At 46.2% G+C, this 17,869-nt stretch overlaps 1 protein-coding gene across 1 annotated transcript in view; it reads left to right on the forward strand.

Moving 5' to 3' along the window:
* Positions 1-17,869, forward strand: part of LOC139748034 (ionotropic receptor 93a-like) — a 245,070-nt gene that overhangs the window by 127,328 nt on the left and 99,873 nt on the right. The window contains exons 9-11 of the mRNA XM_071660598.1: positions 3,976-4,050; positions 11,506-11,706; positions 15,928-16,034. Coding sequence (XP_071516699.1) covers positions 3,976-4,050; positions 11,506-11,706; positions 15,928-16,034 — 383 coding nt within the window. The remainder of the gene's footprint in view (positions 1-3,975; positions 4,051-11,505; positions 11,707-15,927; positions 16,035-17,869) is intronic.

Consider the following 17,869-nt stretch of genomic DNA (forward strand, 5'->3'; position numbering starts at 1 on the left):
AACCACATCATCTGTACCTCAGCAGTGTTACCAACCACATCATCTGTACCTCAGCAGTGTTACCAACCACATCATCTGTACCTCAGCAGTGTTACCAACCACATCATCTGTAACTCACTGATCTGTACCTCACCACGATACACCTGTACCTCAGCATGTTCCAACCACATCATCTGTACCTCAGCAGTGTTACAACACATCTTCTGTACCTCAGCAGTGTACAACCACATCATCTGTACTCGGCAGTGTTACCACACACATCATGCATGTACCATACTGTACTAAGCATGTGTTACCAACCTGATCATCTGTACCTCAGTGTTCCCACCATCATCTGTACCTCGGCAGTGTTACCAACCACATCATCTGTACCTCAGCATGTACCAACACACATCTGTACCTCAGCACATGATGAACCACATCTGTATAACACATGTTTCCTCACCACATGATGACCACATCTGTATAACACATGTTCCTCACCACATGATGACCACACCTGTATAACACATGTTCCTCACCACATGATGACCACATCTGTATAACACATGTTCCTCACCACATGATGACCACATCTGTATAACACATGTTCCTCACCACATGATGACCACATCTGTATAACACATGTTCCTCACCACATGATACCACATCTGTATAACACATGTTCCTCACCACATGATGACCACATCTGTATAACACATGTTCCTCACCACATGATGACCACACTGTATAACACATGTTCCTCACCACATGATGACCACATCTGTATAACACATGTTCCTCACACATGATGACCACATCTGTATAACACATGTTCCTCACCACATGATGACCACATCTGTGTACCATATGTTCCTCACTACATGATGACCACATCTGTATAACACATGTTCCTCACTACATGATGACCACATCTGTATAACACATGTTCCTCACTACATGATGACCACATCTGTATAACACATGTTCCTCACCACATGATGACCACACCCGTATACCATATGTTCCTCACCACATGATGACCACATCTGTATAACACATGTTCCTCACTACATGATGACCACATCTGTATAACACATGTTCCTCACCACATGATGACAACACCTGTATAACACATGTTCCTCACCACATGATGACCATACCTGTATAACATGTTCCTCACCACATGATGACCACATCTTTATAACACATGTTCCTCACCACATGATGACCACATCTTTATAACACATGTTCCTCACCACATGATGACCACATCTTTATAACACATGTTCCTCACCACATGATGACCACATCTTTATAACACATGTTCCTCACCACATGATGACAACACCTGTATAACACATGTTCCTCACCACATGATGACCATACCTGTATAACATGTTCCTCACCACATGATGACCACATCTTTATAACACATGTTCCTCACCACATGATGACCACATCTTTATAACACATGTTCCTCACCACATGATGACCACATCTTTATAACACATGTTCCTCACCACATGATGACCACACCTTTATAACACATGTTCCTCACCACATGATGACCACATCTTTATAACACATGTTCCTCACCACATGATGACCACATCTTTATAACACATGTTCCTCACCACATGATGACCACATCTTTATAACACATGTTCCTCACCACATGATGACGACACCCGTATACCATATGTTCCTCACCACATGATGACGACACCCGTATACCACATGTTCCTCACCACATGATGACCACACCTTTATAACACATGTTCCCCACCACATGATGACGACACCTTTATAATACATGTTCCCCACCACATGATGACGACACCTTTATAACACATGTTCCTCACCACATGATGACGACACCCATATACCACATGTTCCTCACCACATGATGACGACACCCGTATACCACATGTTCCTCACCACATGATGACGACACCCGTATACCATATGTTCCTCACCACATGATGACGACACCTGTATACCATATGTTCCTCACCACATGATGACGACACCCGTATACCACATGTTCCTCACCACATGATGACGACACCCGTATACCACATGTTCCTCACCACATGATGACGACACCCGTATACCACCTGTTCCTCACCACATGATGACGACACCCGTATACCACATGTTCCTCACCACATGATGACGACACCCGTATACCACATGTTCCTCACCACATGATGACGACACCCGTATACCATATGTTCCTCACCACATGATGACGACACCCGTATACCATATGTTCCTCACCACATGGTGACGACACCCGTATACCATATGTTCCTCACCACATGATGACGACACCCGTATACCACATGTTCCTCACCACATGATGACGACACCTGTGTACCACATGTTCCTCACCACATGATGACGACACCCGTATACCACATGTTCCTCACCACATGATGACGACACCCGTATACCACATGTTCCTCACCACATGATGACGACACCCGTATACCACATGTTCCTCACCACATGATGACGACACCCGTATACCACATGTTCCTCACCACATGATGACGACACCCGTATACCACATGTTCCTCACCACATGATGACGACACCCGTATACCACATGTTCCTCACCACATGATGACGACACCCGTATACCACATGTTCCTCACCACATGATGACGACACCCGTATACCACATGTTCCTCACCACATGATGACGACACCCGTATACCACATGTTCCTCACCACATGATGACGACACCCGTATACCACATGTTCCTCACCACATGATGACGACACCCGTATACCACATGTTCCTCACCACATGATGACGACACCCGTATACCACATGTTCCTCACCACATGATGACGACACCCGTATACCACATGTTCCTCACCACATGATGACGACACCCGTATACCATATGTTCCTCACCACATGATGACCACACCCGTATAACACATGTTCCTCACTATATGATGACGACACCTGTATACCACATGTTCCTCACTATATGATGACGACACCCGTATACCACATGTTCCTCACCACATGATGACGACACCCGTATACCATATGTTCCTCACCACATGATGACGACACCCGTATACCACATGTTCCTCACCACATGATGACGACACCCGTATACCACATGTTCCTCACCACATGATGACCACACCCGTATACCATATGTTCCTCATTATATGATGACCACACCTGTATACCACATGTTCCCCACCACATGATGACGACACCCATATACCATATGTTCCCCACCACATGATGACGACACCCGTATACCATATGTTCCCCACCACATGATGACGACACCCGTATACCATATGTTCCTCACCACATGATGACGACACCCGTATAACACATGTTCGTCACTATATGATGACGACACCCGTATACCACATGTTCCTCACCACATGATGACGACACCCGTATACCATATGTTCCCCACCACATGATGACGACACCCGTATACCATATGTTCCTCACCACATGATGACGACACCCGTATAACACATGTTCGTCACTATATGATGACGACACCCGTATGCCACATGTTCCTCACTATATGATGACGACACCCGTATACCATATGTTCCTCACCACATGATGACGACACCCGTATACCACATGTTCCTCACCACATGATGACGACACCCGTATACCACATGTTCCTCACCACATGATGACCACACCTGTATACCATATGTTCCTCATTATATGATGACCACACCTGTATACCACATGTTCCCCACCACATGATGACGACACCCGTATACCATATGTTCCCCACCACATGATAACGACACCCGTATACCATATGTTCCCCACCACATGATGACGACACCCGTATACCATATGTTCCTCACCACATGATGACGACACCCGTATAACACATGTTCGTCACTATATGATGACGACACCCGTATACCACATGTTCCTCACTATATGATGACCCTAACAGGATATGTTCCTGACCTTGGCAGGTGTCGGAGGAGGAGTGGGAGGAGGTTAAACCATCGCTGGGTTCTCGTTCCAGCACCATCGTCAAAATGATCATGGTAAGTGTCACACCCACACCTGTTTGTGACCTGTCTTGTTGTGACCTCATCATGTGGCCGCTGGTGTGGTCATGTGACCCAAGGATTGTTTTTGTTTTGTGAAGCAGACAAGTGATGGGGTCTATGTTGTGAAGCAGACAAGTGATGGGGTCTATGTTGTGAAGTAGACAAGTGATGGGTTCTGTGTTGTGATGCAAACTTATGGATCAGTGATGAAAAAGCATATGAAGAAAGAATATATATATATATATATATATATATATATATATATATATATATATATATATATATATATATATATATATATATATATATATATATATATATATATATACATATGAAAAATGAAAGAAATAATTTAGAAAACTGAATCTTCTAGCTTGAAATGAACTGAAAAAATGAATGTCACATAATGGTTCAACCTCTGGCTATGGAAAAGGGAAATGTATAATTTATTTACACAAACGTCAATAGTAGTTTTCATCAATTTAACCACTGTATCATACTGCCTGGACCACTTCTCTTATCATGAAACTGGAATATTGGCTTATGATGTTTCTCAATTGTCTTCATTACACAAAGTACAACCATATCTTGGATACATGAGGGTAGGTAGTTGGTCATCCGCCATAATAAAGCCTTGACAGACCAAAAAGTTTATCTGGACCTCAACTTTTCCAGTACATTCATGAAAAACACCTTTTTGCTTTCCATCTCTATCACTTTGAAAAAATGCTCCCTTTGTTCATATTTCAATGAAAGAATAAGCTTCAATGTCTAAGCTACATTCTTTTCCAATTTCACTATTTTCTTGTCAAAGCACCATGTATGAAAACTATCACTCCAGTAACACAACTATAAACATTTACTTCCCCTTTAAAAAAGTTCTGGGGAAGTCTGTCTCGATACACTGCGGGTCACTCTACCACCTGGCGAGGTTTGTGTTGCAATGGTTCTTAATTCACAATCGTAGTAGCATCACTGGTGGGCGGAAGAACATTCTTGTAACCACAGAGAGGATCACAGTCCGTGCAACTACTTGTATCACCACGTCCAAGTATGTTCACCCGAAGCGGTTCCGTGTATTGAGGTCGACGGATCAGGTGTTGGTGTGCCAGGATCTTGGAATAGTTGGGATTGTTAGTCTGTTTATTCCTTAACTGCTGAGTTTAGTTGTAGTTTGGGAATAAAACTATATGTGTGTGTGTATGTGTGTATATGTGTGTATGTGTGTGTGTATGTATATATATATATATTATCCCTGGGGATAGGGGTGAAAGAATACTTCCCACGCCTTCCTCACGTGTCGTAGAAGGCGACTAGAGGGGACGGGAGCGGGGGCCAGAAATCCTCCCCTCCTTGTATTTTTTAACTTTCTAAAAAAATGGGAAACAGAATGAGTCACGCGGGGAGTGCTCATCCTCCTCGTAGACTCAGATTGGGGTGTCTAAATGTGTGTGGATGTAACCAAGATGTGAAAAGAGGAGAGATAGGTAGTATGTTTGAGGAAAGGAACCTGGATGTTTTGGCTCTGAGTGAAACGAAGCTCAAGGGTAAAGGGGAAGAGTGGTTTGGGAATGTCTTGGGAGTAAAGTCAGGGGTTAGTGAGAGGACAAGAGCAAGGGTAGGAGTAGCAGTACTCCTGAAACAGGAGTTGTGGGAGTATATGATAGAATGTAAGAAAGTAAACTCTCGATTAATATGGGTAAAACTGAAAGTTGATGGAGAGAGATGGGTGATTATTGGTGCATATGCACCTGGGCATGAGAAGAAAGATCATGAGAGGCAAGTGTTTTGGGAGCAGCTGAATGAGTGTGTTAGTGGTTTTGATGCACGCGACCGGGTTATAGTGATGGGTGATTTGAATGCAAAGGTGAGTAATGTGGCAGTTGAGGGAATAATTGGTAGACATGGAGTGTTCAGTGTTGTAAATGGAAATGGTGAAGAGCTTGTAGATTTATGTGCTGAAAAAGGACTGGTGATTGGGAATACCTGGTTTAAAAAGCGAGATATACATAAGTATACGTATGTAAGTAGGAGAGATGGCCAGAGAGCGTTATTGGATTACGTGTTAATTGACAGGCGCGCGAAAGAGAGACTTTTGGATGTAAATGTGCTGAGAGGTGCAACTGGAGGGATGTCTGATCATTATCTTGTGGAGGCTAAGGTGAAGATTTGTATGGGTTTTCAGAAAAGAAGAGAGAATGTTGGGGTGAAGAGGGTGGTGAGAGTAAGTGAGCTTGGGAAGGAGACTTTTGTGAGGAAGTACCAGGAGAGACTGAGTACAGAATGGAAAAAGGTGAGAACAATGGAAGTGAGGGGAGTGGGGGAGGAATGGGATGTATTTAGGGAATCAGTGATGGATTGCGCAAAAGATGCTTGTGGCATGAAAAGCGTGGGAGGTGGGTTGATTAGAAAGGGTAGTGAGAGGTGGGATGATGAAGTAAGATTATTAGTGAAAGAGAAGAGAGAGGCATTTGGACGATTTTTGCAGGGAAAAAATGCAATTGAGTGGGAGATGTATAAAAGAAAGAGACAGGAGGTCAAGAGAAAGGTGCAAGAGGTGAAAAAGAGGGCAAATGAGAGTTGGGGTGAGAGAGTATCATTAAATTTTAGGGAGAATAAAAAGATGTTCTGGAAGGAGGTAAATAAAGTGCGTAAGACAAGGGAGCAAATGGGAACTTCAGTGAAGGGCGCAAATGGGGAGGTGATAACAAGTAGTGGTGATGTGAGGAGATGGAGTGAGTATTTTGAAGGTTTGTTGAATGTGTTTGATGATAGAGTGGCAGATATAGGGTGTCTTAGTCGACGTGGTGTGCAAGTGAGAGGGTTAGGGAAAATGATTTGGTAAACAGAGAAGAGGTAGTAAAAGCTTTGCGGAAGATGAAAGCCGGCAAGGCAGCAGGTTTGGATGGTATTGCAGTGGAATTTATCAAAAAAGGGGGTGACTGTATTGTTGACTGGTTGGTAAGGTTATTTAATGTATGTATGACTCATGGTGAGGTACCTGAGGATTGGCGGAATGCGTGCATAGTGCCATTGTACAAAGGCAAAGGGGATAAGAGTGAGTGCTCAAATTACAGAGGTATAAGTTTGTTGAGTATTCCTGGTAAATTATATGGGAGGGTATTGATTGAGAGGGTGAAAGCATGGACAGAGCATCAGATTGGGGAAGAGCAGTGTGGTTTCAGAAGTGGTAGAGGATGTGTGGATCAGGTGTTTGCTTTGAAGAATGTGTGTGAGAAATACTTAGAAAAGCAAATGGATTTGTATGTAGCATTTATGGATCTGGAGAAGGCATATGATAGAGTTGATAGAGATGCTGTGTGGAAGGTAATAAGAATATATGGTGTGGGAGGCAAGTTGTTAGAAGCAGTGAAAAGTTTTTATCGAGGATGTAAGGCATGTGTAAGTGTAGGAAGAGAGGAAAGTGATTGGTTCTCAGTGAATGTAGGTTTGCGGTAGGGGTGTGTGATGTCTCCACGGTTGTTTAATTTGTTTATGGATGGGGTTGTTAGGGAGGTGAATGCAAGAGTTTTGGAAAGAGGGGCAAGTATGAAGTGTTGTGGATGAGAGAGTTTGGGAAGTGAGTCAGTTGTTGTTCGCTGATGATACAGCGCTGGTGGCTGATTCATGTGAGAAACTGCAGAAGCTGGTGACTGAGTTTGGTAAAGTGTGTGAAAGAAGAAAGTTAAGAGTAAATGTGAATAAGAGCAAGGTTATTAGGTACAGTAGGGTTGAGGGTCAAGTCAATTGGGAGGTAAGTTTGAATGGAGAAAAACTGGATGAAGTAAAGTGTTTTAGAAATCTGGGAGTGGATCTGGCAGCAGATGGAACCATGGAAGCGGAAGTGAATCATAGGGTGGGGGAGGGGGCGAAAATCCTGGGAGCCTTGAAGAATGTGTGGAAGTCGAGAACATTATCTCGGAAAGCAAAAATGGGTACGTTTGAAGGAATAGTGGTTCCAACAAGGTTGTATGGTTGCGAGGCGTGGGCTATAGATAGAGTTGTGCGCAGAAGGGTGGATGTGCTGGAAATGAGATGTTTGAGGACAATGTGTGGTGTGAGGTGGTTTGATCGAGTAAGTAATGTAAGGGTAAGAGAGATGTGTGGAAATAAAAAGAGCGTGGTTGAGAGAGCAGAAGAGGGTGTTTTGAAATGGTTTGGGCACATGGAGAGAATGAGTGAGGAAAGATTGACCAAGAGGATAAATGTGTCGGAGGTGGAGGGAACGAGGAGAAGTGGGAGACCAAATTGGAGGTGGAAAGATGGAGTGAAAAAGATTTTAAGTGATCGGGGCCTGAACATGCAGGAGGGTGAAAGGCGGGCAAGGAATAGAGTGAATTGGATCGATGTGGTATACCGGGGTTGACGTGCTGTCAGTGGATTGAATCAGGGCATGTGAAGCGTCTGGGGTAAACCATGGAAAGCTGTGTGGGGCCTGGATGTGGAAAGGGAGCTGTGGTTTCGGGCATTATTGCATGACAGCTAGAGACTGAGTGTGAACGAATGGGGCCTTTGTTGTCTTTTCCTAGCGCTACCCCGCACACATGAGGGGGGAGGGGATGGTATTCCATGTGTGGTGAGGTGGTAATGGGAATGAATAAAGGGAGACAGTGTGAATTGTGTGCATGGGTATATATGTATGTGTCTCTGTGTGTATATATATGTGTACATTGAGATGTATAGGTATGTATATTTGAGTGTGTGGACGTGTGTGTATATACATGTGTATGGGGGTGGGTTGGGCCATTTCTTTCGTCTGTTTCCTTGCGCTATCTCGCAAACGCGGGAGACAGCGACAAAGCAAAATAATAATAATAAACATATATATATATATATATATATATATATATATATATATATATATATATATATATATATATATATATATATATATATATATTTCTCATTTATCATACTTTGTCGCTGTCTCCCGCGTTAGCGAGGTAGCGCAAGGAAACAGAAGAAAGAATGGCCCAACTCACCCACATACACATGTATATACATACACTTCCACACACGCACATATACATACCTATACATCTCAACGTATACATATATATACACATACAGACATATACATATATACACTGTACATGATTCATACTGTCTGCATTTATTAATTCTCGTCGCCACCCCGCCACACATGAAATGACAGCCCCTTCCCCCCGCATGTGCACGAAGTATGTGATCAAGTATATTCCTAAGAGTCCACGGGGAAAATGAAACACGATAAGTTCTCAAGTGCACTTTCGTGTAATAATCATATCATCAGGGGAGACACAAGAGAGAAATATAACACTCAGTTGATATACACCGGAGTGACGTAGCTAGGACGCCATTTGGTAAAAATACGATCGTATGATTGATTTGTCTAAATGTGTGTGGATGTAACCAAGATGACAAAAAAGGAGAGATAGGTAGTATGTTTGAGGAAAGGAACCTGGATGTTTTGGCCCTGAGTGAAACGAAGCTCAAGGGTAAAGGGGAAGAGTTGTTTGGGAATGTTTTGGGAATAAAGTCACGGGTTGGTGAGAGGACATGAGCAAAGGAAGGAAGGAGTAGCACTTCTCCTGAAACAGGAGTTGTGGGAGTATGTGATAGAGTATAAGAAAGTAAACTCTGGATTGATATGGGTAAAACTGAAAGTGGATGGGGAGAGATGGGTGATTATTGGTGCCTATGCACTTGATCATGAGAAGAAAGATCATGAGAGGCAAGTGTTTTGGGAGAAGCTGAATGAATGTTAGCAGTTTTGATGCACGAGACCGGGTTATAGTAATGGGTGATTTGAATGCAAAGGTGGGTTATATGGCAGTTGAGGGAATAATTGGTGTACATGGGGTGTCCAGTGCTGTAAATGGAAACGGTGAAGAGCTTGCAGATTTGTGTGCTGAAAAAGGACTGGCGATTGGGACTACCTACTTTAAAAAGAGAGAAATACATAAGTATTCGTATATAATTAGGAGAGATGGCCATAGAGCATTATTGGATTACATGTTAATTGATGGGCGCGTGAAAGAGATTTTTGGATGTTAATGTGCTGAGAGGTGCAACTAGAGGGATGTCTGATCATTATCTTGTGGAGACGAAGGTGAAGATTTGTAGAGGTTTTCAGAGAAGAGAGAATGTTGGGGTGAAGAGTGGTGAGAGTAAGTGAGCTTGGGAAGGAGACTTGTGTGAGGAAGTACCAGGCGAGACTGAGTGCAGAATGGAAAAAGGTGAGAGCATAGGACGTAAGGGGTGTGGGGGGAGGAATGGGATGTATTTGGAGAAGCAGTGATGGCTTGCGCACGAGATGCTTGTGGCAAGAGAAGCGTGGGAGGTGGGCAGGTTAGAAAGGGTAGTGAGTGGTGGGATGAAGAAGTAAGATTGTTAGTGAAAGAGAAGAGAGAGGCTTTGGACGATTTTTGCAAGGAAATAGTGCAAATGAGTGGGAGATGTATAAAAGAAAGAGGCAGGAGGTCAAGAGAAATGTGCAAGAGGTGAAAAAGAGAGCAAATGAGAGTTGGGGTGAGAATCATTAAATTTTATGGAGAATAAAAAGATGTTTTGGAAGGAGGTAAATAACGTGCGTAATACAAGAGAACAAATGGGAAAATCAGTGAAGAGGGCTAATGGGGTGGTCATAACAAGTAGTGGTGATGTGAGAAGGCGATGGAGTTGAATTTGTTACATGATAGAGTGGCAGATATAGAATGTTTTGGTCGAGCTAGTTTGCGAAGTGAGAGGGTTAAGGAGAATGATTTGGTAAACAGAGAAGAGGTAGGGAAAGCTTTGCGGAAGATGAAAGACGGCAAGGCAGAGGGTTTGCACTATTTCCCTGCAAAAGTTGTCCAAATGCCTCTCTCTTCCCTTTCACTAACAATCTTACTTCTTCATCCCGCCACTCACTACCCTTTGTACATTTATGTAGGCTAGACAGATAAAACTGTAACGGAGAGGTGTTATTGGCACCGTCATTCAGTACGCAGGGATGACCATTCTAGTATTAACCAAATCAGTATGAGAGAATTGACGAAACACGAAAACAAAAAAGTTGCACTACTGTCCTCTCTGGTCCATACCGGATGTCCTCTCTGGTCCATACCAGACTTCCTCACTGGTCCGCACCAGACGTCCTCTCTGGTCCACACCAGAAGTCCTAACTGGTCTAAACCTGATCTCGCTGGTTCCTACCAGACGTCCTCTGGTCCACACTTGTCGTCCTGGTTTCCTCACACTAACCATCCTGTCTGGTCCTCACCACCGTCCACTGTGCCATACACATACCGCCCACTGTGCCATACACCTACCGTCCACTGTGCCATACACATACACCTGCAGACCTGTACCCCACACCTGCCATCCTTTGTGCCCTACACTTGTCATCCTGTGCCCCATACCTGCCGTCCTGTGCCCCACATCAACCATCCTGTGCCCCACACCTGACAAGGTGACGTGCCCCCACAGGAGCAGGAGATGGAGAGTCAGACGTGCGCCAAGTGCACCAGCTGGGGCATCCAGGCGGCCGAGGTCAAGGACACGGACAGGATCGAGCTGCTGGAGGTTGCTGACTGGCAGCCCCTGACCGGCCTCATGCTCAAGGACGACCTCTTCCCGCACGTGACCGGAGGATTCCGAGGCCGTACCATCCCTGTAACCTCTGTTGACGTAAGTGGTCGTCACTCCCACTCCGTCATGCACGTCTCTGTCATCACTCCCACTCCCCGTGCACGTCTCTGTCATCACTTCTACTCACCGTGCACGTCTCTGTCATCACTTCTACTCACCGTGCACGTCTCTGTCATCACTCCCACTCCCCGTGCACGTCTCTGTCATCACTCTCACTCCCCGTGCACGTCTCTGTCATCACTCCCACTCCCCGTGCACGTCTCTGTCAACACTCTCACTCCCCGTGCACGTCTCTGTCATCACTCTCACTCCCTGTGCACGTCTCTGTCATCACTCTCACTCCCCGTGCACGTCTCTGTCATCACTCTCACTCCCTGTGCACGTCTCTGTCATCACTCTCACTCCCCGTGCACGTCTCTGTCATCACTCTCACTCCCTGTGCACGTCTCTGTCATCACTCTCACTCCCCGTGCACGTCTCTGTCATCACTCTCACTCCCCGTGCACGTCTCTGTCATCACTCTCACTCCCCGTGCACGTCTCTGTCATCACTCTCACTACCTGTGCACGTCTCTGTCATCACTCCCACTCCCCGTGCACGTCTCTGTCATCACTCTCACTCCCTGTGCACGTCTCTGTCATCACTCCCACTCCCCGTGCACGTCTCTGTCATCACTCCCACTCCCCGTGCACGTCTCTGTCATCACTCTCACTCCTCGTGCACGTCTCTGTCATCACTCCCACTCTCCGTGAACGTCCTCGTCATCACTCTCACTCCCCGTGCACGTCTCTGTCATCACTCCCACTCCCCGTGCTCGTCTCTGTCATCACTCTCACTCCTCGTGCACGTCTCTGTCATCACTCTCACTCTCCGTGCACGTCTCTGTCATCACTCTCACTCCCCGTGCACGTCTCTGTCATCACTCCCACTCCCCGTGCACGTCTCTGTCATCATTCTCACTCCCCGTGCACGTCTCTGTCATCACTCCCACTCCCCGTGCACGTCTCTGTCATCGCTCTCACTCCCCGTGCACGTCTCTGCCATCACTCTCACTCCCCGTGCACATCTCTGTCATCACTCTCACTCCCCGTGCACGTCTCTGTCATCACTCTCACTCCCCGTGCATGTCTCTGTCATCACTCTCACTCCCCGTGCACTTCTCTGTCATCACTCTCACTCCCCGTGCACGTCTCTGTCATCACTCTCACTCCCCGTGCACGTCCCTGTCATCACTCTCACTCCCCGTGCATGTCTCTGTCATCACTCTCACTCCCCGTGCACTTCTCTGTCATCACTCTCACTTCCCGTGCACTTATCTGTCATCACTCTCACTCCCCTTGCACGTCTCTGTCATCACTCTCACTCCCCGTGCACGTCTCTGTCATCACTCTCACTCCCCGTGCACGTCTCTGTCATCACTCTCACTCCCCGTGCACTTCTCTTTCATCACTCTTACTTCCTTGCATGTCATCAGACACGTTCACTTCACCACACCCTGACATATCCGCATCCCACAAATCCTCATCTCACCACATACCCTCACCTTACCACATACCCTCACCTCACAACATACCCTCACCTCACCACATACCCTCACCTCACCACATACCTTCACTTCACCGCATACCCTCACCTCACAACATACCTCACCTCACAACATACCCTCACCTCACCACATACCTTCACCTCACCACATACCCTCACCTCATCACATACCCTCACCTCACAACATACCTCACCTCACCACATACCCTCACCTCACCACATACCCTCACCTCACAACATACCCTCACCTCATCACATACCCTCACCTTACCACATACCCTCACCTCACTACATACCCTCATCTCACCACATATCCTCACCTCACAACATACCCTCATCTCACCACATACCCTCACCTCACCACATACCCTCACCTCACTACATACCTTCACCTCATCACATACCCTCATCTCACCACATACCCTCACCTCACAACATGCCCTCACTTCACCACATACCTTCACTTCACCACATACCCTCACCTCATCACATACCCTCACCTCATCACATACCCTCACCTCACTACATACCCTAACCACACTGCATATCCTCACCTCACCACATACCCTCACCTCACCACATACCCTCACCTCACTACATACCTTCACCTCACCACATACCCTCACCTCATCACATACCCTCACCTCACAACATACCTCACCTCACCACATACCCTCACCTCACCACATACCCTCACCTCACAACATACCCTCACCTCATCACATACCCTCACCTTACCACATACCCTCACCTCACTACATACCCTCATCTCACCACATATCCTCACCTCACAACATACCCTCATCTCACCACATACCCTCACCTCACCACATACCCTCACCTCACTACATACCTTCACCTCATCACATACCCTCATCTCACCACATACCCTCACCTCACAACATGCCCTCACTTCACCACATACCTTCACTTCACCACATACCCTCACCTCATCACATACCCTCACCTCATCACATACCCTCACCTCACTACATACCCTAACCACACTGCATATCCTCACCTCACCACATACCCTCACCTCACCACATACCCTCACCTCACTACATACCTTCACCTCACCACATACCCTCACCTCATCACATACCCTCACCTCACAACATACCTCACCTCACCACATACCCTCACCTCACCACATACCCTCACCTCACAACATACCCTCACCTCATCACATACCCTCACCTTACCACATACCCTCACCTCACTACATACCCTCATCTCACCACATATCCTCACCTCACAACATACCCTCATCTCACCACATACCCTCACCTCACCACATACCCTCACCTCACTACATACCTTCACCTCATCACATACCCTCATCTCACCACATACCCTCACCTCACAACATGCCCTCACTTCACCACATATCCCCACCTCACAACATACCCTCACCTCACCTCATACCCTCACCGCACTACATACCCTTACCTCACTACATACCCTCACCTCACCACATACCCTCACCTCACCACATACCCTCACCCCACCACATACCCTCACCTCACAACATACCCTCACCTCACAACATACCCTCACCTCACTACATACCTTCACCTCACCACATACCCTCACCTCACCACATACCCTCTCCTCACAACATACCCTCACCTCACTACATACCCTCATCTCACTACATACCCTCACCTCACCACATACCCTCATCTCATCCCATACCCTCACCTCATCACATACATTCACCTCACAACATACCCTCATGTCACAACATACCCTCACCTCACTACATACCCTGACCTCACCACATACCCTCACCTCAACACATACCCTCTCCTCACAGCATACCCTCACCTCACCACATACCCTCATCTCACAACATACCCTCACCTCACCTTTCCGTCTTCCTTTGTTCATTTTATTATTGTCATATCTGCACATATACCTGTCACAAATGTCATATCTGTACATATACCTGTAACATAGCTATAGCTGACATAAGGCTCCAGCTATATATCAGCTATAGCTATGCTGGAGCTTTATGTCAGCTATGTTGGAGCCTTGTGTCAGCTATAGCTATGGTGGAACTTTATGTCAGCTATAGCTATGGTGAAACCTTATGTTAGCTATATCTATGGTGGAATCTTATGTCAGCTATAGCTATGCTGGAACCTTATGTCAGCTACAGCTATGCTGGAGCCTTATGTCAGCTATAGCTATGGTGGAACCTTATGTCAGCTATAGCTATGCTGGAGCCTTATGTCAGTTATAGATATGGTGGAACCTTATGTCACATACAACTATGCTGGAGACTTTATCTTCATCTTTAACTTCTGGAATCGCATGAAAATGTTGACATTTGATACCCAGGGATGTAGAGATCTGTGGTCAGTAGTGGAGGAAGAGAAGCTGGAGGAGATGTGGTCAGATGAGGGTCGGGTGGCGTGCAGGATGTATAATGATAAACTCATAACATTGTGAAATATAAGTTATGTATAACTGGTCATGAAGGTACAACACTAATGATTGTCTCTTACCCCTGTCCCTCCCTGACCCACTTGCACCTCCCTGACTCATCTGTCCCACCCTGACCCACCGACCCACCTTTCGCACCGCCCCACCCCGTCCCTGGCCTCGACCCTGGCGCCGCCCCTCCCCTTCCCGACCCTGGCCCCGCTCCGCCCCTCCCTGGCCCCGTCCCGCCCCGCCCCGTCCCTGGCCTCGACCCTGGCCCCACAGTTCCCGCCGTGGCAGGTGTTCGTGGAGGACGACAACGGCCGGGTGGTGGGCTACAAGGGTCTCATGTTCGAGGTCCTCAACGAACTGGCCTCCAAGCTGAACTTCTCGTGAGTAGCCCACAGCACGTGTGTGTGTGTGTGTGTGTGTGTGTGTGTGTGTGTGTGTGTGTGTGTGTATGTGAAGAGAAGGGCGAGTATGCAGTCTGCTGTGGATGAGAGGGTACAGGAAGTGAGTCAGTTGTTGTTCGCTGATGATACAGCGCTGGTGGATTATTCGGGTGAGAAACTACAGAAGCTGGTGAATTAGTTTGGTAAAGTGTGTGAAAGAAGAAAGCTGAGAGTAAATGTGAATAAGATCAAGGTTATTAGATACAGTAGGGTTGAGGGACAAGTCAATTGGGAGGTAAGTTTGAATGGAGAAAAACTGGAGGAAGTAAAGTGTTTTAGATATCTGGGAGTGGATTTGGCAGCGGATGGAATCATGGAAGCGGAAGTGAGTCACAGGGTGGGGGAGGGAGCGAAGGTTCTGGGAGCGTTGAAAAATGTGTGGAAGGCGAGAACGTTATCTTGGAGAGCAAAAATGGGTATGTTTGAAGGAATAGTGGTTCCAGCAATGTTATATGGTTGCGAGGCGTGGGTTATAGATAGGATTGTGCGAAGGAAGGTGGATGTGTTGGAAATGAAGTGTTTGAGGACATTATGTGATACGAAGTGGTTTGATCGAATAGATAATGAAGGGATAAGAGAGCTGTGTGGAAATAAAAAGACTGTGGTTGAGAGAGCAGAAGAGGGTATGTTGAAATGGTTTGGACATATATAGAGAATGAGTGAGGAAAGACTGACAAAGAGGGTATATGTGTCAGAGGTGGAGGGAAGAAGGAGAAGCGGAGTACCAAATTGGAGGTGGAAGGATGGAATGAAAAATATAAAAGATTTTATGCAATGGGGGCCTGAACATACAGGAGGGTTAAAGGCGTGCAAGGAATAGAGTGAATTAGAACGATGTGGTATATCGGGGTCGACGTGATGTCAATGGGTTGAACCAAAGCATGTGAAATGTCTGGATTAAACCATGTAAAGGTCTTTGGGGCCTGTACGTGGAAAGAGAGCTGTGGTTTCGGTGAATTACACATGACCGCTAGAGACTGAGTGTGAACGAATGTGGCTTTTTTGTCTGTTTTCCTGGCGCTACCTCGCTGAAGCAGGGGGTAGAGGTGCTGTTTCCTGTGGGTCGGGGTAGCGTCAGGAACACATGAGGGCGAGCAAGTATGTATAAGTACATGTGTATATATGTATATGTCTGTGTATATGTATGTAAATGTATGTGTATGTTTCTATGAACCACGGGGAAACGAAACACGATAAGTTCTCTAGTGCGCTTTCGTGTAATAATCACATCATCAGGGGAGACACAAGAGAGAAATATAACAGGCAGTTGATATGCAACGAACATACGTAGCTGGGAAGCCATTAGGTAGTCACTTGTTTACCAAATGGCGTCCTAGCTACGTCTCTTCGTTGTATATCAACTGACTGTTATATTTCTCTCTTGTGTCTCCCCTGATGATGTGATTATCACACGAAAGTGCAATTGGGAACTTATCGTATTTCATTTTCCCGTAGACTCATAGAAATGTACTTGATCACGCGCTCAATTGTGATCCTTTCCAGTGTGTATATGTGTATGTTCTGATATGTATATGTATGTGCCGATTACTAAGGTCAGAGAGAAACAGACGAGCCCAGCCTGACCTCAGCTCCGCATCCAGACAATAACAGTCTACCTCGTTTGATATCATTCTTCCGGTTTTCCTCAACTGTAAGTTTTTCTAAAAGGCGTCACCCCTTCCTGGCCTGGCGTCACCCCTGCCTGGCCCGGCGTCACCCCTTCCCGGCCTGGCGTCACCCCTGCCTGGCCTGGCGTCACCCCTGCCTGGCCTGGC

Source organism: Panulirus ornatus, chromosome 72 (genome assembly GCF_036320965.1).
Source record: "Panulirus ornatus isolate Po-2019 chromosome 72, ASM3632096v1, whole genome shotgun sequence".
Taxonomy (NCBI): Eukaryota; Metazoa; Arthropoda; class Malacostraca; order Decapoda; family Palinuridae; genus Panulirus; species Panulirus ornatus.